The sequence below is a fragment of the Hypanus sabinus genome, chromosome 1 (genome assembly GCF_030144855.1).
Source record: "Hypanus sabinus isolate sHypSab1 chromosome 1, sHypSab1.hap1, whole genome shotgun sequence".
NCBI classification, from domain to species: domain Eukaryota; kingdom Metazoa; phylum Chordata; class Chondrichthyes; order Myliobatiformes; family Dasyatidae; genus Hypanus; species Hypanus sabinus.
The window spans coordinates 101190490-101214888 of record NC_082706.1 but is presented as its reverse complement, the minus strand read 5'-3'; the positions used below and the strand labels follow the sequence as shown (position 1 = coordinate 101214888).

General features: G+C 42.2%; 1 protein-coding gene across 1 annotated transcript; it reads left to right on the top strand.

Annotated features, from left to right (window-relative positions):
• Window positions 1-1910: 1910 nt before the first annotated feature.
• ntaq1 (N-terminal glutamine amidase 1) lies at window positions 1911-22965 on the top strand. The gene is made up of 6 exons (XM_059972939.1): window positions 1911-2181; window positions 7575-7674; window positions 12952-13002; window positions 18261-18409; window positions 21456-21580; window positions 22398-22965. Exons 1-6 carry the CDS (start codon window positions 2087-2089, stop codon window positions 22505-22507), a joined length of 630 nt encoding a protein of 209 aa, XP_059828922.1. The 5' UTR covers window positions 1911-2086; the 3' UTR covers window positions 22508-22965.
• Window positions 22966-24399: the final 1434 nt, after the last annotated feature.

Genomic DNA, 24399 nt, shown 5'->3' with positions numbered 1-24399 from the left:
TGCATCCCTGTATCGGTGGCACAGCAGTGGAAACTGCAAGCAGTTTGAAACCAGAGAGTGCACACGTTGCACAACCTCTCATTGTTCCAGTATACATCTCACACAATCAGGAATAGGTCACCAATGCCTCTGCATTCAGAGGAGGCTGAAGAGAGCTGGACTGTGCACATCTATACTCGAGTCTTTCTACTGAAGCGCATCGAGAGCATCCGAACGAACTGCATCAGTGCATGGTACGGAAACAGTACTGCAGCGGATGGGAATACTCCGCATTAGGTAATCAAACCGCCCAGTGCATCACAGGCACCAGCCTACTGCCACCAAGGGCATAAGTATGCAGAAAGGTGCTGCAACAGGGCCAGTAACATCATGAAGCATCCCACCCACCCCGCTCATGGACCGTTTGTCCCACTCCCATCAGGGAGAAGGCTACACAGAATCCATGCCAGGACCACCAGATGAAAAAAAAGTTTACTTTCCCAAGCAATAAAGCTGATCAACTCTTCTACCCACTAGCCCACCCCTCCACAGCCCCTAACCACCACCATGGTATCGTTTCCTGTCAGTCACCTGATGTACAGACACTCCTGTGCCTAGTGTCACTTTATGGACATATCTTGTGTTTTCTCTCTGTGGTGCACCCAGAGCAACATTTATTTTGTTCTCCTTTACACTTGTATTGTGAAAAGGACATTGAACAATCTTGAACCTTGAGATGGTCTACCTCCTCTTTGCAAAGAGACATAATATAGAAGAAAAAAAAGTAAAAATAAAGTAAACCCATTACAGTGCATGTACATCGAATGGATTAAAAATTGAGCAAAAACAAATATGTTAAGAAAGTGAGGAAGTGTTCATGGGCTCAATGTCAACTTACCACTCTCTGTGTAAACTCCCCCCCTCCATCCCCCACCTTCAAATGATGTCCTCTTGTGTTTGACATTTCAACCCCGGGGAAAAGATTCTATTTATCCTATCTCTGCCTCTCAGAATTTAAAAAAATCTCTACAAGGTCTCCCATCAGACTGTTTTAGGGAGAACAACCGAAGTTAATCCAACCTCTCCTGAGAGCTCATAACCTCTGATTCAGGCAGCACCCTGGAAAAGCTCTTCTGCACCTTATCTGCAGCCACAGTCTCCTCAATAACCTGTTATTGTTTGCTAGGTCTAACTCGGGCATTTGTCTCTGTCTTGTACAAAGTCATAGCGAATTACAACAGTGGAAGCCCAACTTTTTAAAATATCAACATCCATCCTAACTTAATTGCTCTTGATCTGTTTGTTAACTTAACTTTGCCTTTTATTTGATTGCTTAACGTCACGTGTCGTAAGATAAAGAGAAAACACGTTCTGCATGCTCCCTGAGCAGATCATGTTATACATAATGAAACAGCTGGTAAACAGCTGAATACAGTGCTTCAGTTACAGGGCAGGGGTAGGTAAACAATGCCTGAGACAATATAGACTGGGAGATCAAGAATTCATCTTCAGCGTATGACAGAGCGTTTCAAGAGTCTTGTCAGTGCTTCGGGGATCAATCCTTAGAACAAAACAGAAAATGCTGTAAGTTTCCAGCATACCGAGCAATATCTGAGGAGATATAAACAGAAACTTCCGCAGCCCACCATCGTCAGGAATGCCGTGCTTAAAATGATCCACTTAGTCGTAACTAAAATACACACAGCAAACGCTGGAAATGCCCAACTGGCCAGGTAGCGTCCACGAAGAGAAAACCAAGGGTTAACTTTTCACATGCGGCAGTCTGCTGTGAGAACTCAAGCGCCTGGGCGAAACCCCGGCAATTTCTCCCGCCCCCACAAGACCCCGTGTTTTGCCCCAGATTCCGGCATCTGCCGTCCTGCCTCGTGAGAATAGCGGGGGGTGCGCGCGCAGCCGGTTGCCGTAGCGACGTCACGGGGTGGGCGGGGAATGTCGGTGTCCGTTGTCATTCGGGCTCGGTCGCTGGCGAGACCCATGGTTCCGGTTGGAATCATTCTGTTTCCAGGTCTGAGTGACGGCGGAGGGGCTCCGAGCCGGGGACAGATCGGCGTCGGTGTTTAAGACTTGTGTTTTCCCGGAAGGCGTTATGAATTTGCCGAACCCCGCCAGGTTGGACCCAGGCGATACGTGCTCAGTGCCAGCTATTTTAAAGGAGGAATGTGTGTACACCAGCTGTTACTGGTAAGGTGCAGGCCTGACCTGCGCTTGTGTGGGTAACTCAGTAATTGTCGCTTTAATTTGCACCCAGCCTGCTGTATCTTTAGGAGTATTAAATCCAGCACGATAATTTAGGGTCATACAGCATGGCTCATTCATGCCAAAAAGAACTGAAACGGAATGATATTATTGTCACAGGTACCCGAGATACGGTGAAAATCTTTGTTTTGCATACCATCCATATAGATCATTTCTAAACGTAAGTACATTGACGTAGTACAAGAGAAGAACACAATAGAATGTGGAATATGGTGTTACAGAGAAAGTGCCCGTCTAAGCTGGTGTGATTTCACCATGTTTGGCCCATATTCCTCTAAACCTTTCCTATTCAAGTAGCTATCCTAATGTCTTCAAATAATGTTAAAGTAACTCTCCCACTTTCTCAGGCAGTTCGTTCCTTACATAATCCACCTTCTGTGTGGAAAAGCTGTCTTTTGGGTTCCTATAAAATCTTTGCCCTTCCACCTTAAACTTGTGCCTTTAGTTTTTGAACCCCAATACTAGAGGAACGATTATGTGCATTGACCCTGTTTATGGTCCTCATTATTTTATATTCTGTGAGATTCCCCCCCCCCCCCACCATCACTTACTGTCCTGGAATGAAGTCATACAGCTCAGAAGCAAGCCTTTTAACTCATCACATCTGACCTTTTTGCCCAGTGATGTTAATCTCATTTGCCTGCACTGAGGCAAAGCCTTCAATGCCTTGCCTGTACAAGAACAGCTTGGTTAGAGTTCAGGAAAGCAAGCCATTCGTACTGTGCCAGGGATATTGTCTGGTCCTGTAGCCTTCACTGTTATCCAGTGCTCTTGGCCTTGTTACATTGCAACTTGAATCGTACTTGTTGAACCAGCAAACAATCTGATGGATGAACTCAGTGGGTTGAGCAGCTTCTGTAGGAGGAAAGAAATTGTTGATGTTTCAAGTCTAAAACCTGCAACATGAATTCAACCGGCAGATAGTTTGTTGCTCCAGATTCCAGCATCTGCGACCCCTCGTGCCGGCAGGTTTGTTGAAGATTGGCTTCCGTGTTGGTGAGGATCTCCAGAGGAAGCTGTGATGGATAACCCATTTAATATTTGAGCCTGGTGGTGAATGTTTCAGCCTTCTCTTTAACACTCACATTCTGCAACCTTCCCTCAATAAAGATGGAGATGTTCTTGGAGTCGCTTCCACCTGTCATTAGCTGTTCAATGGTCCACCATCATTCACAACAAGTAGTAGCATGACAGCAGAACTTGTAACTGATTGTCCTCACTGCTGTGTTGTGTAACTGCAAAACATAAAACTAATTGAAAGAAAAGCACGATGTGAGTCTGAGTTCTGTTTTACTACTAGAAAGGTGTGCATTTCTGTTGTATGTATGCTATTCACATACTTTTACATATAACCTGTAATGAATTATTTAAATGAACAAAAAATGTTTAACTTAAGCAATGTATTTATAATATTACTGGTACTAAATACACAACACTCATTATTCCCTTGCTTTCTACACCAGAATCCCTCATTCTCAGTGATTTGGGCCTCCCAACTCACTTCATCTTCCTCTCCACCTGCCCCTTGCAAATGTCACAGCCCATCTGCATAGTCACTGAGAGATCTGAGACCTGATGTAGGGTTTCAACTCAAAACGTCAGTTTGCTTTTCCTGACAGATGTTGTGCGACCCGCTGATTATTTGTTGCATAATCACCCGCTGCCTTTTGCAATCTCACTGGTGACTTTGCTGTCATCACCTCAAGTTTCATCTCTGACAACCGCTTATTGAGTATTTGTTCATGGGATGGCAATACTGCCAGCATTTCCAACATCACCCTGTTCTTTTTCCCTCCTCCACTTGGTCCAGCTGTCCATCACTACATGCCCCTCCCACAGGGTCCCCTCCACCCATTGTCCCCGTCTGCTCACTCCAACCTTCTTTCTTATCCAATTCCATAATCCATTTCCCTTTGTTGCCTCCACCAATCACCTGTTGCTATTTCCATTTTGCCCTCCTCCTTTTGCCTGTTACCCCTCCTCATCTGGATCCACCCATTACTTGCCAACTTTTTCTCCAAGATGAAGGGTCTCAACGCAGAATCTTCACTGTTAATTTCCTTCCATGGAAGCTGCCTGACCCTCCAGCAGATTTTATTTATCACAATCAGAATCAGGTTTATTATCACCAGCACGTGATGTGAAATTTGTTAACTTAGCAGCAGCAGTTCTTTGCAATGCATAATCTAGCAGCGAGAGAGAGAAAAAATAAAACATAATAATAAATAAACAAGTTAATCAATTATGTACATTGAATAGATTTAAAAGAATGTGCAAGAACAGAAATACTGTATATTTAAAAAGTCAGTAGTGTCCAAAGCTTCAATGTCCATTTCAGGATCAGATGGCAGAGGGAAAGAAGCTGTTCCTGAATTGCTGAGTGTGTGCCTTAAGGCTTCTGTATCTCCTACCAGATGGTTACAGTGAAAAAAGGGCATGCCCTGGGTGCTGGAGGTCTTTAATAATGGACACTGCCTTTCTGAGACACCACTCCCTGAAGATGTCCTGGGTACTTTGTAGGCTAGTGCCCAATATGGAGCTGACTAGATTTATAACCACCTGCAGCTTCTTTCGGTCGTGTGCAGTAGCCCCTCCATACCAGACGGTGATGCAGCCTGTCAGAATGCTCTCCACAGTACAACTATAGAAGTTTTTGAGTGTAATTGTTGACATGCCAAATTGCTTCAAATTCCTAATAAAGTATAGTCGCTGTCTTTCTGACTACATCAATATGTTTGAACCAGGTTAGATCCTCAGAGATCTTGACACCCAGGAACTTGAAGCTCTTCACTCTCTCCATTTCTGATCTCTCTATGAGGATTGGTATGTGTTCCTTCGTCTTACCCTTCCTGAAGACCACAGTCAGCTCTTTCATCTTACTGATGTTGAGTGCCAGGTTGTTGCTGCGACACCACTCTACTAGTTGGCATATCTCACTCCTGTACGCACTCTCGTCACCACCTGAGATTCTACCAACAATGGTTGTATCGTCAGATGGTATTGAGCTATGCCTAGCCACACATTCATGTGTATACAGAGAGTAGAGCAGTGGGCTAAGCTCACGCCCCTGAGGTGCGCCAATGTTGATCGTCAACAAGGAGGATATGTTATCACCAATCTGCACTGACTGGGGTCTTCTGGTTAGGAAGTTGAGGACCCAATTGCAGAAGAAGGTATGGAGGTCCAGGTTCTGCAACTTCTTAATCAGGATTGTGGGAATGATGGTGTTAAATGCTGAGCTGTAGTCGATGAGCAGCATCCTGACGTAGGTGTTTGTGTTGTCCAGGTAGTTTAAACCACGTGAAGTTCACATTTCTTGGCTGCCTTTTCCTATGCCATTCAGATTTGCTGGCAGCATCCCATTCCTCAAAATAACATCGTACCCCTCCATCCTGTACATCCATTACATTACATTCCCCTACAGTCCCCTCTCTGATATTCGATCAAACAATTTTCGAACCTCTTGACCATGCCTTCATACTTTATGCATTGAGTTGCTGCCACAAGATTGGCTGATTAGATCATTGCATTAACGAGCAGTTTTACAAGTGTATCTAATAAAGTGCTGAATGTAAGCACATTGAGGAAGTATTAAAGGAAAACAATAACAATTCAAAAAATAATGTTACAGTTAACAGAGAATCTGCAGAACAGGCAGACAAATAAATGTAAGGGAAAGGACAAGTTCAAATTTATTATCAAAGCACATGTATCAAAGTCACATAGCTCAAGATTCATTTTCTTGAAGGCATTGACAGGAAAGAAGAATTTTATGAAAAACTATCCATAAACAGACCAAGAGTGACAGCCACCAGCTTCTTTAGCCTGTTCTGTTCCTGGGCATCGGTGTTTTCGTACCAGGCTATGATGCAGCCAGTTTGGATACTCTCAACTGTACATCTATAGAAGTCTGTCAAAGTACTGGTGATGTGTCAAATCTAAACAAATGTCCAAGAAAGTAAAGGCGCTTTCATGCCTTCTTTGTGATGACATTCATATACTGGTCCCAAGACAGATCAGGTAATATGTTTATAACAAGGAACTTAAAGCTACTGACCCTCTCCACCTCTGATCTCCTAATGAAGACAGGCAACTGGATCTCTGGTTTCTTCCTCTTGGAGTGGATTATTAGCTCTTTGGTTTTGTTGATGTTGAGCGAGAGGTTGTTGTTGTGACACCTCTCAAGCAGATTTCCACTCTCCCTCCTATGTGCCAATTTGTCATCACCTTTGATTTGTTAATCAACAGTGGAGTCATCAGTAAATTTACACATAGCATTGGAGCAGCACTTAGTCACACAATCATAGGTATCAAATGAATAAAATGAGAGATAGAGAGTTCAGCTTTATCATTATAAGAGGTCCTTTAACGAGTCTTGGTACAGTGGGATAGAGGTCCTTGAGCCTGTGGTAGGTGTTTTCAAACTTTTCTATCTTCTGCCCAGCAGAAGTGGAGAGAATAATGTCCTGAGTGAGAGAAATATATTGAACTACTTTCCTGCGCAGCAAGAAATGTGGACAGTCACTGGAGGGAAGGCAAGTTAACGAGATGGACTGGGCTGCGCTCATAACCTTCTGCAATTTTTTGAAGTCTTGGGCTGAGAAGTTACTGTCACAACTGTGATGTATCCAGATAGGATGCCTCCTCTAGTGAACCTGTAAAAATTGGTTAGGGTAATTCCAGACATAATGACTTTCCTTACTCTCCTGAGGAAATAGAAGAACTGGTGCACTTTCTTGGCCATAGCAACCACATGGCTAGAACAGAATGTAATGGCAGATGGAGTGGCCATCTTAGAAACTGATCATCTCCTGTGACTTACATGCTCGACAGTCTCTAGAGTTGATAGAGAATGGTGACAAGCATCTAGTGACTAACTACTCTATGAGCAAAAACATTTCATTATGATAGAAGTCAGAGGGGAATGGCCAGACCGGTTCAAACTGACAGGCAGGCAGTTGTAACTCAAATAACTATGCACTACAACAGTGGTGTGCAGAAGAGCTTAACTGAATGCACAACACATCAATGCAACAGAAGATCACCCTGGGTTCCACTCCTGTGGCCACTTTATTGGGTACTCTCCTGTAACTAGTAAAGTGGCCACTGAGTGCACAGATGGAATGATCTTGTCTAGATGACATACAAACAAAAGCTTTTTAACATTTTATTGTTCATATGACAATAATAAATTGATAACCAGATATCATCCCATCATCAGCCTCTCTTCCCTAATGACCTATGATGCACAGAGCATTTCAATTTAAGACTTATAAAGAGAAGTAATCAAGCATTTTAACCTATTTGTGTCTTTACAGTGAAGAAAATGTATGGAAGCTGTGTGAAAATATAAAGAACAAAAGGCAGCATTCTTTGGAAGAATGGTATGCTATCTTCATTTCAAATGATCAAAAGATGGTAAGTATCCATGGTCTGGAGGTGACCAGGGCTGTTGGAACCAGAGTTTCAACGGTAAATTTTTAATATGATAATTACAGCATGCACCTTTAAACACTTAAGATAGTCCATTAACAGCAGCTCCACAAAATCCTCCAAAGTTACTAGAAGGATGAGTGAATCAATATCAATGTTCTCATTTGAGGGTCTAATTATACTTGATCAGCTCGAATGCACAGGCCACACCACTCACTGTTCTGGGCATGTGGGGACAGTAAAACGGAATGAATGTAGTATTGTACATGGGTGGTTAATCGGGACTGCCTTGATGAACTAAGGTCCATGCTGTACCTCTCTATCACTCTAAGACATAAGACTCCTGAAATTAATACCCTACTCAAGAACAGATTTCCAAGAGAGAGAAAATTCAAGAGAGGGATACAAAATGCCATTTCCTGCGGATTAGCAATCTGATGGAGGAGCATTTTCATCTGGATCAAAGGAATTTCAAGGGTGTTCTCAAAGCTTTTCCAGGAAAAATACAACTTTCTCACCAACACATAAGAATGACCACTTAGAATGGAAAAGGAACATCTGGGAAACAACTTCAAACCTTGCTTCTGTGACTGGGGCATTCAGGAAGAGTGATGGCTTGCCAAATGATCAGTTGGGTAATTCCCACTGCATTGTGGGACTCCCACTCTATAGACATGGCAGCTCAGATCCATATTCAATCCTGACCTCCCTGGGTGCTGAATGTCCAAGGTTTGTACTTTCTCCCTGTAACTACATGGATCCTTCCCAGGTAATTCCTACATCCCAGATGTTAAGGCATATTCTGGAGTTAGGGCATATAGTAAATATTAATTAAGTCAGCAACCAATCTTCAGACAGGAACATGGATTGTAGATTGAATTTAAAATGCAGCCCTGACCAATAGATTTCCTGGAGCTGTAGACAGGAGTTGATTGGATATTCATTTTGGATGTCTACAGTGTGGCTGTAAAGAAAGAGGTGTGTGAAAACTATATGTAATTCAAAGGAAGCATTGTCAATATACTTTAGCTCTAGAATTGTCCTGCTATTACCTTTGATCTTTAGCATATAAAGATGCCATATACTAATAGGTTGGGAGGCCTCTTCCTCCAAGAATGTTTCAATCTGATGCTTGCTGTTCATTTTTGTTGAAGAAAGTACTTCTATATCCACTAGCTTCAGTGTCTCTCTGTCGACTTTGTTCACAATACAACACCAGAGGCATACTGGTAGGTGAATTGGCTACAGTAATTTGTCCTTAACTTAGCTCAGTGACAAAAGAGTCAAAGAGAATTGATGTGCATGTGAGAGACCATGTTGCATGGGTTCATGAAATAGCTATACAGAGAATAGCATGGATAAGATTGTTCTTTTTGCATCTTGCATCTACCTGATGGGCCTCATAGGCTTCCTTCTGTGCTGTAAGATTATAGTAAAGTTCTAAGTTGGCCTGATCAGTCAGCACAGAATCTATGGATCTGGAGTGAAAATAAATCATCTTTACTTTTGAAGGACTGACAAGGAAGACAAATTTTTCCATTTAGCCAATCTTTGTTATAGACAATAGACAATAGGTGCAGAAGTAGACCATTCAGCCCTTTGAGCCTGCACCACCATTCTGAGATCATGACTGATCATCTGTCAATACCTGGTTCCTGCCTTGTCCCCATATCCCTTGATCCCCCAATCCATAAGATACCTATCTAGCTCCTTCTTGAAAGCATCCAGAGAATTGGCCTCCACTGCCTTCTGAGGCAGTGCATTCCACATCCCCACAACTCTCTGGGAGAAGAAGTTTTTCCTTAACTCTGTCCTAAATGACCTACCCCTTATTCTTAAACCATGCCCCCTGGTACTGGACTCTCCCAGCATCTGGAACATATTTCCTGCCTCTATCTTGTCCAATCCCTTAATAATCTTATATGTTGCAATCAGATCCCCTCTCAATCTCCTTAATTCCAGCGTGTACAAGCCCAGTCTCTCTAACCTCTCTGCGTAAGACAGTCCTGACGTCCCAGGAATTAACCATGTGAATCTATGCTGCAGTTCCTCTACAGCCAGGATGTCCTTCCTTAACCCTGGAGACCAAAACTGTACACAATACTCCAGGTGTGGTCTCACCAGAGCCCTGTACAAATGCAAAAGGATTTCCTTTTTCTTGTACTCAATTCCCTTTGTAATAAAGGCCAGCATTTCATTAGCCTTCTTCACTGCCTGCTGCACTTGCTCATTCACCTTCAGTGACTGATAAACAAGGACTCCTAGATCTCTTTGTATTTCTCCTTTATCTAACTCTACACCGTTCAGATAATAATCTGCCTTCCTGTTCTTACTCCCAAAGTGGATAACCTCACACTTAGTCACATTAAACGTCATCTGCCAAGTAGCTGCCCACTCACCCAGCCTATCCAAGTCACCCTGAATTCTCCTAACATCCTCATCATATGTCACACTGCCACCCAGCTTAGTATCATCAGCAAACTTGCTGATGTTATTCTCAATGCCTTCATCTAAATCATTGATGTAAATCATAAACAGCTGTGGTCCCAATACCGAGCTCTGTGGCACCCCACTAGTCACCACCTGCCAGACCGAGAAACACCCATTCACCGGGTACCCTTTGCTTTCTATCTGCCAACCAGTTTTCTATCCATGTCAATGTCTTCCCCCCAATGCCATGAGTTTTGATTTTACCCACCAATCTCCTATGTGGGACCTTTTATCAAATGCCTTCTGAAAATCGAGGTACACTACATCCACTGGATCTCCCTTGTCTAACTTCCTGGTTACATCCTTGAAAAACTCCAATAGATTACTCAAGTATGATTTACCCTTGGTAAATCCATGCTGGCTCAGCCCAATCCTATCACTGCTATCTAGATATGCCACTATTTCATCTTTAATAATGGACTCTAGCATCTTCCCCACTATTGATGTTAGGCTGACAGGTCGATAGTTCTCTGTTTTCTCCCTCCCTCCTTTCTTAAAAAGTGGGATAACATTAGCCATTCTCCAATCCTCAGGAACTGATCCTGAATCTAAGGAACATTGGAAAATGATTACCAATGCAACCGCAATTTCCAGGGCCACCTCCTTTAGTACCCTAGGATGCAGACCATCTGGACCTGGGGATTTGTCAGCCTTCAGTCCCATCAGTCCACTCATCACCGTTTCCTTCCTAATGTCAATCTGTTTCATTTCCTCTGTTACCCTATGTCCTTGGCCCATCCATACATCTGGGAGATTGCTTGTGTCTTCCTTAGTGAAGACATATCTAAAGTACTTATTAAATTCTTCTGCCATTTCTCTGTTTCCCATAACAATTTCACCCAATTCATTCTTCAAGGGCCCAACATTGTTCTTAACCATCTTCTTTCTCTTCACATACTTAAAAAAGCTTTTGCTATCCTCCTTTATATTCCTGGCTAGCTTGCTTTCATACCTTATTTTTTCTCCCCGTATTGCCTTTTTAATTAAGTTCTGTTGTTCCTTAAAAATTTCCATATCATCTGTCTTCGCACTCACCTTAGCTCTGTCATACTTCTTTTTTTTTAGTGCTATGCAATCTCTGACTTTCTTTGTCAACCACTGTGGCCCCTTTCCCCCCTTTGAATCCTTCCTTCTCTGGGGGATGAACTGATTTTGCACCTTGTGCATTATTCCCAAGAATACCTGCCATTGCTGTTCCACTGTCTTTTCTGCAGGATATCCATCCAGTCAACTTTGGCCAGCTCCTCCCTCATGTTAATATTATTAAAAATAACCAACAGGTAAATATGAACATAAAGACCCATATTTTACTGGGTAACATGTAAAACCACTGGCCCTCTTTAAGCTCAGCCAGTTCCAACAACAGCTTCTTCCCCACTGCCATCAGGTTGTTGAACTGGTCTGAAAATCCTTAAATGCTACATCAAACTATTTTCCTTCTCTGTCATTCTCAATCTTGTCCAAGTGTCACTGTGCGCTATCTTGTTTGTTTGTTTTGCACGCGTGTTATGTATAATTTATGTTAGTTTAAATTTATTTTGACCCATGTTTGTCCTTGTAATGTACCATGGTGTTGCAACATGCTAATTTTCATGACATTTATATCCTTTGCTTGTATGCCTTGGACAGTAAAGGTGTTAGCACATTTCAGGGTTCCTGTTCTGAAACAGAGGTCTTGACCTTGCCAGGTGTGCTGTCCCAATGATATCTGGGCAATGCTCTGCCATGGAATTTTACGTGGAGCAGGTGCTTGCTCCATTGGGGAATCTGCTCTCAGACTTGACCTAGAGCCTGATGCATGAGCCCAGTCACTTAGTGTTTCCTCAGAGAAGCTAAAGCTAGGCTGAAGGATTCTTTTGCTCAGCTGCATATTGTGATATCATTCCAGCCAGCCAGACAGATGGCAATTCCCACTGATGAAGCTGAGTGCCGCACTATTGTGTCTGAACTTGCGGATTTAATTCGTGTGTACACATCCTCCAGTCACCATATTATTGGGATAAATTACTCTTAGGAGATGGTGCTGTGGCTTCTGTTCTCTTCCCATTTAATCAGGCGATGTGTCTAATGAAGTAAATTTGCTTTGCTTGTGGTAGAGAAAATTGTGTGCTGTAAGTCTTACATCTTGCCAAACCTCCAACTCATTGGCAGGCTCAGTGTTGTTAATATGTAGTAATTTTTAATGCAATGAGTTGCTATGATTTGACAATGGTTTGTAAAGAGTGTGCTCAAGGATCTTTCCAAGGGATACTGAATAAGAAGAACTATTGGCAGGGCTGTTGGGGAAGAATAACTTGTTAGAGAGCTCTTTGCAATGCCTTATAGGCATGACATTCCAAATAACCCCTATAATAAATTTTATCAGCTTGTATGCTAAGCATTGACCAGGACAACAAAAATATTATCTGCCCACTATAAATAGTATGTTAGCAATATCAATTATAGATAATAGCCTAGGGATAGATGAAAAAACAGGTCAATATTAACATTCAGAATCATACGTGTTCAATTTGAGTGTGGCTAATTTAATGTGGACAAGGGACATTAATATTCTGAATGGCTCATCCTCTGCTGGTAGGGTTTGGCACTGAATTAGCAGAGGAGCTCCTGTGTTAACCAATACTCTATTGGTTGCACAAAATTAATGGATCTCATCATACCACGTAATATCATTCAGTAATTAGAGTAAGTAAAAAGGTCTATAAATACTTAAGCACATTATAGAATAGTTTATAAATCTGATTTCGTTTTCTTCATTCCTGAACTGTAAAGGTGCCTATATGGAGGCAGAGATCTTGCCATGAAGATCAGCCTGTAATCTGGGTAAGTATTACTCTTATTTTTACAAAGTTTTACCAATATCTTTTAAATCTCTCTTGATAATTCAAGTGTCGGAATCGAACAGGAAGCAGAAAGCCTAAGTAAGTCCAAACTGAGTTCCTCTGTGTAAAGCTGTAAATTAGTCCTTTCAAGTACATCTCCCAATTGCCTTTCCGTATGACACATTCTGGATCCTAATAGCTTTCCATGTGAAAATATTGCCAATGGTGACGGCCTCAACCCAGAACTCAGTGGGCCAGGCAGCATCTGTGGAGGGAAATGGATGGTCAACATTTCAGAATGACACCCTTCAAGGTCATCCCTATTAAGTTCCTTCTCTGACGAGGGCAAATCCAACTTCCCCAGGCTCTCCACATTACCAAATTTAGTTATTCTTTATAGTTGAAGCTTTTTAAAACATTTTCCTAAGTCTTGACATCCCTCCTGATATGTGTGTACTTGTATATCATTTACCAACTGAGGTTTCTTAGGTATGTTTCTCATGACTTTTCTCTGAACAATGTCCTATTTTTACATAGCAAGCCACATCCCACATGCTTCCTTAATCATCTTATCAACTTGCCCTGGCTTATGCTACAGTTATTAGAAGTTTTGTAATAACTTCTAATACAGTGCAAGTTTTTGCAATACAGTATTAAACTACTTTGCTTGCTTTCTGTCTGAGGTAAGTCGTAAGCCACAAGGTGCTTCTGTTCTGAAGTTTCTAACCTTCTCAATGAAGGCTTACAGACTGCTGCAGGGTCTGTTAAATTTTTTAAGAAGGCACCGAAAAAGTTACAACTATAACATTGGTTATTGGTTAACTTTATCAACTATCACTCCGTGGTGAATAGTTGTTCCTTGCTAGAGTAAGTGGGTAATTCATTTCTTGGAATTTCACTTCTGTATGGTCTGGAATCAGGAGAAAACATCAAACGATCCTAACTGCATCTTATGTGGGATACATTTGATTAAACAAATGTTTATTTTTTGCAACAGCTTGTATTCTTGTTGAAGGTCCAGGTGAACTGAAAAGGTGTCAGTTATTCAACCAGAGACATTTAATTCCTCAGTTCACACAGCGTAAAAGATGATTACATTCCCTGGCATCCTTGCAGTATAATTAACTGCACAATTTTAAGTGGGAAGGCAAAGCTGTCTAACGATGTCTTTTATAAACCCACTGATTTCACAGCCATTTTGACTATGCTTCTCACTTTGTCACTTGTAAGAACGCCATTTCATTTTCTCAGTTCCTTCGTCTCTGCCACATATGTTTCCAGGATGAAGCTTTCCTTTCCAGAACATAGGAGATGTTCTTCAAATAGCGGGGTTTCCCTTCCTCCGCCCATTGATGCTGCCCTCACCTGCATCTCTTCTGTCACACGGATATCTGCACTCACCCCATCTTCCCACTGCCCTAACAGGGATAGAGTTCTTTGCCTACCTCCCCATGAGCCTCCACCTCCAGCACATCATTCTCCACAACTTCCAGCATCTCCAATGGAATCCTACCACCAACACAGCTTTATCTTATCTTACCCCCCCCCCAACGCACGCTGCAGGGATTGCTCTCTCCATAACCCTTCATTCATTCCTCCACGCTAATCTCCCTCGTGGCACTTCCCCTGCAAGCGGAAGAAATGCTAAACCTGTCCATTCACCCCCCTCCCTTGCCTCTATTTGTGGCCCCAAAGAGTCTTTCCAAGTGAGCCAACTCTTCAACTGCCAATCTGTTGAGGTCGTCTACTATATCTGGTACTCCAAATGCACATTTTTCTTCGACATTTCTGAGACCACTTTGTCGAGCTCCTATGCTCCATCTACAATAAGTAGGATTTCCTGGCGGCCAATGATTTTAATTCAAATCCATAGGAGCAGAATTAGGCCATTTGGCTGTTCGAGTCTGTTCTGCCATTTCATTATGGCTGATCCAATTCTCCTCTAAGCCCCAATCTCCTGCCTTCTCCCCATACCCCTTCATGCCCTGACCAATCAAGAATCTATCAACCTCTGCCTTAAATATACATAAAGACTTGGCCTTCACAGCTGTCTATGGCAACAAATTCCACAGATTCACCACTCTTTGGCTAAAGAAATTCCTCCTCATCCCTGTTCTAAAAGGACGCCCCTCTATTCTGAGACTGTGTCCTATGCTCTTAGACAGTCCCATTATAGGAAACATCCTCTCCATGTCCACTCTATCAAAGCCTTTCACCATTCAGTAGGTTTCAATGAGGTCACCCCTCATTCTTCTGAGTTCTGGTGAATACAGTCCCGGAGCCAGCAAATGCTCTTCATGTGACAAACTGTTCAAACCTGCAATTGTTTTTGTGAACTTCCTTTGAACCCTCTCCAGTTTCAGCATATTCTAAAATAAGGAGCCCAATACTGCTCACAATACTCCAAGTGAGACCTCACCAGTGCTTTGTAAAATCTCAGGATTACATCCTTGCTTTTGTATTCTAATCCTTTTTTTTTGAAATGTATGCTAACATTGCCTTCCTCACTACAGATCAACCTGCAAACTAACCTTCAGGGAATCCTGCACAAGGACTCCCAAGTTCCTTTGGACCTCAGTTATTTGTATTTTCTCTCTGTTTAGAAAATAATCATGCCTTTCATTTCATCTGCCATGTGCATGATCATGCACTTACGAACACTATTCTATCTGCCACTTCTTTGCCCATTCCCCTAATCTGTCTAAGTCATTCTGCATCCTCTCTCCTTCCTCAAGACTACCTGCTCCTCCACCTGTCTTCGTGTCTTCCACAAACTTTGCAATAAAGCCATCAATTCCATCATCCAAATAATTAACATATAACGTAAAAAGAATCACTAGTCACTGGCAGCCAACCAGAAAAGGCTCCCTTTATTCCTACTTTTTGCCTCCTGCTTGTCAGCCATTGTTTTTATCATGCTAGGATCTTTCCTGTAATACCTAGTGCTCGTAGCTCGTTAAGCAGCCTCGTGTGGTACCTTGTCAAAGGCCTTCTGAAGGCCTCCAATCAGACATGAGAGTGGCCTACTCTACAGCCCTTATTGAGGCCACTCTCAGTTTGAAGGAGCAACACCTCATATTCCATCTGGGTGGTCTCCAAACTGATGGCATAAGCATCGATTTCTCCTTATGGTAATTTTTTCTTCTTCCCTTTTCCCTCTTCTTCCATTCCCCACTCTGGCTCCCCTCTTAAACACTTCTTTTCTCCTTGACTGACTGTCACCTCCCCATGATGCTCTTCCTTCTTCCCTTTCTCCCGTAGTCCACTCTCCTCTCTCATCAGATTCCACCTCATTAGGTGACCTTTTCCACCTAATACCTCCCAGTTTCTCGCTTCATTCCCCTTCCACCACCCACATGGCTTGTATTCTTTCCCCTCCCGCCACCCCTTTCTGGATTCTTTGCCCTTATCTTCCAATCCTGATGAAGGGTCTCAGCCCAAAACAAATTCTGTTTATTCCTTTACATATATGCTGCCTGACCTGCTGAGTTTCTCCAGCATTTTGTATGTGCTGCTCCAGATATACTTTTTCAAGGCACAAGTTAGTACAGAACCATCTACAATAATTTGTATTTAGAGAGTATTTCAAATTACTTCACAGAAGAGGAATGAGATATTCATTATTGTCAAGTTGAAGAAATAAACAATGGCCCGTGTGATCCTTTTTTATTCATTCATGCCATATGTTATTATTGGCTGATCAAGCATTTATTGCCCTCCATGAACTTCAGTTGCTTGTTAGGCCAATTCAGAAGGCAGGTGGACTGAGTTATTTATGAATCAGACTGGGTAAGGACACCACATGCTTTTTGCTGAAGAATATCAGTCAACATAACGTACAGTACATTGTCCTCCCGGCTGTGTTTATTTACTGTTCCAGATCTGTTTATTTATTCATTTGAATTAAAATACCCCAGCTGACCCCAGCAGGAAGTTATTCTGGTGTCTGTAGGTGAATGGTACAGGTCTTTGGTTCTTAGTCCCACAGTGTGACAACTTTGAATGTGTTCTGGGAGTCAGGAATGATGAGCAATCTTAATTCCAAGATTTCAGGTTATTTTAGAGTACAAACAAATACACAAATAGGAAGCAAACTAAATAAAGAGCTGAGAAACGATACTAAGAGGTGTATGGATGCGAAGACAAAGGAATAAAGATGGCCAAGGTGGCACCTCTGGAAAAATCCACCACCTAGACAGAGTAAATGTGGAAAGGATGTTTCCCATGGTGGGGGAGTCTGGAACAAGAGGGCGCAGCCTCAGGGTAGAGAGGCATCCATTTAAAACAGAGATGTGGAGAAACTTCTTTAGCTAGAGAGTGGTGAATTTGTGGAATTTGTTACCACAGGCAGCTGTGGAAGCCAGATCATTGGGTGTATTTAAGACAGAGCTTGATAGGTTCTTGGTTGAACACGGCATCAAAACTTATGAGGAGAAGGCCAGGGAGTGGGGCTGAGGAGGGGAAAAAAGGATAATCCATGGTTGGTGGAGTAGACTCGATGGGCCAAATGGCCTAATTCTGCCTATATGTCTTACGGTCTTTATAGATGAGATGAGGGAAACTCCTTGAAGAATAAACTAGTTTATAGGCTGCATAATTAAAACAGTTACATCATGTGAGTAATGTGCTAATACTTAGCCAATGAGAAAGGTGATAAACTGTTAGCTTAACTGCTATACTGCTTTCTGCCAGTGAGTGGGGATGAGCCACTACATACTGTGAAAAACACACATGAGTGTTTAAAAAGTACACATCTTACAAAGAGTATTATTAAAACAAACAGTGGTTTCCAAGAAATGGATCTGCAATAACTGGAGCGAAGAGGTAGGACTTGAGGAGAATCTTATAGTAGGAAAGGGAGGGGATAATAGAGGCTGGAGCACTAGATGAAGTTCAGGTAAGTAGGGATAGGGGTTTGGAGGAATTTGAGTGCTGGACTAGGTGCCAAAGAAGTTCAACAAGCAAAGGGGTGGCAGGTGAAATTAATTCGGTTCTACTTAAGCACCAGATGCCATCTAAAGGTGTTTTGTCTCTTGAATCATTTAGTAGCTCTTTGTAATCTTTGGCAGAATAGAGGCTGTACTTTCCAATAATGACTTACACAATAACTGTACAAAAACTCTTAAGGTATTTTGGGGAATTCAGTGAATAAGTACAAGCAAGCAAAAATTATAGCTGTTGTATAGCATTACTAATACTAATGATGGCAGTTATTTGGTACATTTCATTTAATCTTTACAATTGTGTGTTTTAAATCAGGATTACCATGTCATCCTGCTCCACGATTGTGGAGGGCAACACTGTGAGGTCTATGATTTGGATTCAACATTACCGTTTCCTTGTTCTTTTGATACTTATGTGAAAGAAGCCTTTCGATCTGAAGAACTCATCAGGCCGGTTTTTAGACGGTGAGGAATGTTTTTTTAATTTATTGGTTCTCAGGATTTGGGTATCACTGGCCACTCCCACCCATCTAGTGGCCTCTAGTCTCCCTCTCAAGTCTGCCACTGTACTGAGTAGCTTCCTGAACTAACTCGGAGACCAAAGTAGAGATTCATGGAGGCCAGGCTGGGGAAAGACAGTAATTTTCATACCATAGTCAACACTCTCAACAATGTGGCTACCCAGTGGCTTCATTGGCACCATTTTTGACACCAGCTCTTTATTTTCAGTTTCTTTAATTAAAAGAATTTATATATCCCAGGTGTCATGGCTGGATTTGAATGTGTTTCCAGATTCATGAACCAGGACTCCGGTTGCACCCATTGCAGATCATGTGCCCTAAAACCTCCAGTAAAAGGAAACAGGCTGCTGTCATTCAGTTGAATCTCAGCAGGCACCTTCCTGAGCTTTGAAAACTCGTCAGAAATTTTCCACTTTCTTGCTCCATCTCTACTAAAATGCTTCCTTTTTGTTCTTTCCAAAAAAGTAATTGTAGCTGAAATGCGTGAGTGCCATAGACCATTTTCTAACTATATAGAAGGCCATTTGGCCCATGAAATCCATGCTATTTCTCAGAAATCTTGTTGGATCCTTTCCCCCAGATTTTCATTGTAAAGCGGATGCCCATTACCTGCTTCTGGCTCTTCTGCCGTTCACTAATACTAAGGGTTAAATTACAGCAGGCAACTAACCTACTAGCACGTCTTTGGGGTGTGAACTGGCAGAGCCGTACAGTCACAGAAAGAACATGCAAACTCCACACAGACAGCACATGCAAGGATGCTGTACATTTTGTGGCAGCAATGCTACCTGCTGCATAACTATACTTTCTCTCCACAGCCAAATCCAGGGATCCCTGTACAGATCCTCTCCAGCCTACAGATGCAGACTTGTATACAGCCTGAACATATGAGCGAGCATTTGGGCGAATTTGATGCCTACTACAAAGCTGCAAACAAGTCTTCTTGACACTAGCTGGAATTTTGCCACATTAAACCCACAGAAAATACACTTGAAATTCTTCTAGTTAACATGTTGATGTCCATTTTGTGAATCCTATCCGGAGAACTGCAATCTGGACCAGCAGCAATGTCCTTTTTAAAACTGTCAATAGTGTTTACAACCTCCTCTTTCAAAAAATGTCATTATTAGCTTGAGGTAAGCTCAGACTAGCCTCAAATAGCCTCTGATAACCAAGTCCAGCTCCTGACTTTCAAGTGTGGCTTAGCTACTAAGCCAGCACCACAGTTTTTACTGACAGGAGAAGGGGCAAAGGCAGGTTTCTGGTGCCTTAAAACCAGTAGCTTTGGGCAGATGGGGCTCATCAGCCGTGGTTGGCAGCTCATCTTGGAGAAGGAAAACTCTGATCTCAAACTTCCACTGTCTTGCAGCTATGCCCATTCAAGGGAAGGCTTCGTGAGTAAACCTTGAGGTAAAATTCAGAGCTGGAGTCCCTAAGGCAGAGTCTTACGTTGAGTTCTACGCTGATTGGCAACTCCTGTGATGCTGCTGGTACCAAACCATATCGGTCTTTGCCGTTCCTTTTGGATCATCAGATGCATGGAGAGGGGAAGCTTGCTACATGGGTAACAGCTTGCTCTCCATATCGCACTGCCCAGGTTTGCATGACTAGACAGCTAGGACGTAACATCCGTGGTTGACCCTGACTGGAGACCTCATTCACTCACGAAGTTCAGACTAAATGAGTTAACATCAGCTTTATTATTAACAACGGCAAAATAAGATTTAAGCAAGATTTAAAATGCTTCCCTGTGATACAACCCACTGTGTTAGTCTGCCGTGTGGGAATTTGGTTCATGGTTGACTTTTAGTTTGCAAACTGTTCAACTGCTCTCAGGAGCAGACCCTGCCCTAACCTGCAGTAATGACCTTTGGTTGGTTGATAGGAAAACTGAAGAGAGTGTTGGATTGGAGACCTAACGTGATTGTTTGATAGGAATCCTAACATGATTCTGGCTCTCAGCCACTCCAATAGGTCTGCAGTGAATCAATCTAAAAATAGTAGCATGTTTCTTTTTATGCCGAGTTCTCTGGGTCTGTAATGTGGAAAGAAATGATAGGGCGATATGAAACAGAAACCACATTTTTGTAACATCGCATATAAAACATGGGACAGTACAGCCCAGGAATAGGCAACTTCAGCCCAACATGTGGTGCTGAACTAATTGGGCAAATGACATCGAATCCCTTCTGGATGCACAGGGTCCGTATCCCTCCATTCTCTGCATATTCATGTCTATCTAAGAGCCTCTTAAGCACCTCTGTTGTATTCGCTTCCATCCCCACCTCTGTCAGTGCATTCTGGGCACCCACCACTCCCTGCCCAAGATACACAGTCTCCTTTGAATTCTCTCCTTCTCACCTCAAATGCATGCCCTCCTGTAGTAAATATTTTCACCCTGGGAAAGAGATTTTGGCTTTCTACATCATCTATGCCTTTTATCATTTTATAAACCTTGATCAGGTCTGCGTTCAGTTTCCGCCATCCAGAGAAAACAGCCCAAGTTTGACCAACCTCTCCTTATAACGCACTTTCTAATCCAGACAGCGTCCTGGTAAACTTCTGCACCTTTTTTGACTCCTCCACCTCCTTCCTATGGTGGGCCGACCAGAACTGAATCCTCCAGATGTAGCCTAACCAGAGTTTTATAAAACTGCAACACAATTTTCTGACTTTTGAACTCAGAGCCTAGACAAATAAAGGCAGGCACGTAACATGCCTTCCTTACAACCCTATAACTTGTATGGCCTTTCAGGGAGCTCTACGTATCAAGGCTGATGAGGGTCTTGACATTAACAGTGTACTGTTTCTTTACATCCCAAATGCAACACTTTACATTTAGCTGGGTTAAATTCCACCCACTGTTTCTCTGCCCATATTGATTGTATTTTTTGGCAATCTTCTACACTATCCACAGCGCCACCAACCTTTGTGTCATCTGCAAACTTACTAACCCACCCATTACATATTGTCCTGTGATTTTTGTGCAGGAAAATGAGAGTAATCCGAGCAGATCTGTTCCTAAAGACATTTGCTTCAGATCGGTCACATATGAAGGATGCTCATGGAATGTGGCGCATGGCTCCTCCACCGTATCCATGTATTCAAACTGCGGGTATGTGAAATAAAACTTCTCACTGTTCCTAAGTCGCTCCATTCCAAAAACAGTTAATGTACCCTTTCTAACATAACTGATGCCTGGAATGTACTTGTGTAGTTAAGGTCTTGAGTTCTACAGCTGTGTGTACTAATGTGGCCCTTGTTTGTTTATACTGAGAATTTATGATGGCTGGAAAAGCTAGTGTTTATTGAGAAGGCGGTGGTGAGATGCCGCTTTAAACCACTAAAGTTCTGGTAGTGAAGATGCTCCCACAGTCCTGCTGGTGAGGGAATTCCAGGACTTGGACTCGGGCACTGAGGAAGGAACAATAATAGATTTCCAACTCGAGATTGTACTGTGAACCAAAGATGTACAGCATTTACAAAAGGTGTTCCCTGCACTTTGTCCAGGGTGAAAGACACTGCAGACTCAGGAAGTGCTTTTGAAGAGGTCTAGATGAGCAGTTGCATAGTGTCAAGTGATTAAGGCAGGGGTTCCCAACCTGGGGTCCACTGACCCCTCGGTTAATGGTAGGGGCCTGTAACATAAAAAATAGTTGGGAATCCCTAATTTAAGGTGATGATGCAGTGAGAGTCAACTTTGTTCTGAAAGTTATTGAGATTCTTGAAGTAGCTTCCCAGGTGGTTGTTGCTTGTCCACAAGACATGGTCTCTGATGTGTTTGCAAAATAAGTCACACTTTGATGCTTATCTTAAGATGAAACTGTGAAGGTTATTGCGGGAGTAAATGAGGTAAAACTGTTTCTGTTAATGAGAGGATTGATAATAATTGTTTCCTCTACTAACCTGTTGTGATTTTGATTGAAATCTAGAGGCAAAAATGAACTTGGATGACTTCATCAGTATGAATCTTGCTGTCGGATGGGGCGATGTTTATACCTTCACAGAATTTGTGCAACAGTTTGGAAGTACAAAGCAATGATATTTGGAATAACAAAAAATATATATCAGTAGTTCCAGTCTTAACCCTTGGTCTGCAGGGTTTGGAGGAAATGTAATAAGAGAGCTTTTAATCAATTCGGCAGGAAGTATTTTGGGTATTGAACAAAAACAGGCATTTAAAAAAATGTCTCAGAGGCAGCAGGAATACAGCAGTTTATAAAAATCTACTTCAAGCGATAACCATTGGAAATGTGATTTGTAAAGAAGCCCTCAAATTACAAATATTCCTGAATGAACTCTTAAGTGCTAAATGAAGATGTGGTGATAAGCTGGTTCCTACATTCATTTACTATACCTTTGCACATTGAACCAAGTACTGACTGTTCCTTAGTGCAATGGTATCACAAGGAAAGGACCAATTCTGTCTGTTCTGTGTGGAAACCTCGTCTTGTTATTGCACAGTGTTAAATAACTCAATAAAGTGTCATCTTTTAACACTTAAAATTGTCTTTTTGCCTTCTATATCATGTTCACGTGGATATGATTTTGCATTGTGTTATAACTGATATGACATAGTTATTTAGACTCAAGGGGTCTGAGAATGTTATCAGCCTGCATTGGTAACACTTAGTGATTGTGTTATTTTGTTATGCTTTTGGACAATTGATTAATCATCAATATTTGGTGATTCTCGGACTGGAGTTGCCCATGCTGTATATTGGAAATAGATGCAAAGTTCTCTAATGCTAGGGAAATATAGTGGATTGTGGTTAAGTGGATCATCGGTTAATCGGGGCAGCCACTTATTTGGGACAACTGTTAAAGAACAAAGACTAATTGAGAAAATAGCTGGGATTCCTTTTGTTTGTTTAGGACAATATGCTGCTTAACAAGGACAGAAGAGCATTGCCGAACAGTTTCCAACGGGCGTCAGTCACATGTACATCATGTGCCCGTTAGACGCTACACATGCTTAGAGCAAACAGTTGTGTGTGTTTGTGTTCAAACAGCAGTGATTTTTGTCACTGATTGTGGGTGAGAAATAAGCAGTGAGACAACTCAGAACTGTTTTGCTCACTACAGTTTCAAGTATCCAGACTTGGAAATGCCAGAAACAGCCGGAAGTGAAAATGAAATGAAATTAAGAAATATGAAGAATTTGAAGGAATCGACAATCATCTTGAATGTTACCTTTGTTTCCCACTGGACACTCAGCTCACACCAGTGGTGCCAAGTAGCTGTTTGCATGTGACAGTGGCCACGCACTGGACCACCGCTTTGATGGAGGGCTAAACCAGGTGAGGTAGCTGGCGGGTCTAAAACCCTGGTGAGATAGGGGCATGCAAAGTCAGTTCTTGCAGACTAAGCAGATGAGATCTGCAGGAAGGCTGTTCTACAACCTACGTCAAGAGCAAAGAGCATGACAAGGCACAGAAGTAGTCATGGTCATCCACTGCAGTCAGGGAATACCCCAGTTGTGAGGTCTACCTGTCCCACTGGACCTGGGTTTCCAAAGTCGAGAGAGTGGAACTGCCACAGTGCAATGGCTTTTTCACTTTAAAATCTCACTTGCACAGATTTCCTGTCATCGTTGGATACAAAGGACAACCAGTAGGATTGGTAATGTTCTAATTTGTTCTGTATTTCATTTAAATACATAATTTGTTTCTCAGTTAAATGGTAGTTTGTCTTTTTTTTATACATTTTCAACTATTTCCATGAAGCTTTGGCTAATTGGGGCAGCCACTTCATTGAGGCAAAATGTACTGGTCTCAATGTGTCTCTGTTAACCAGAGTCCACTGTTTACTATTTGAGCTACATTTTAAAGCAAAGTATACACAGGGTTTCAGTAGACCTGTCACAAGAAGAAAGAAGAGGCAATTTTAAGATGCAGTGGTCTCTTGTAATGGAATGGTGGAGCAGACTTGATG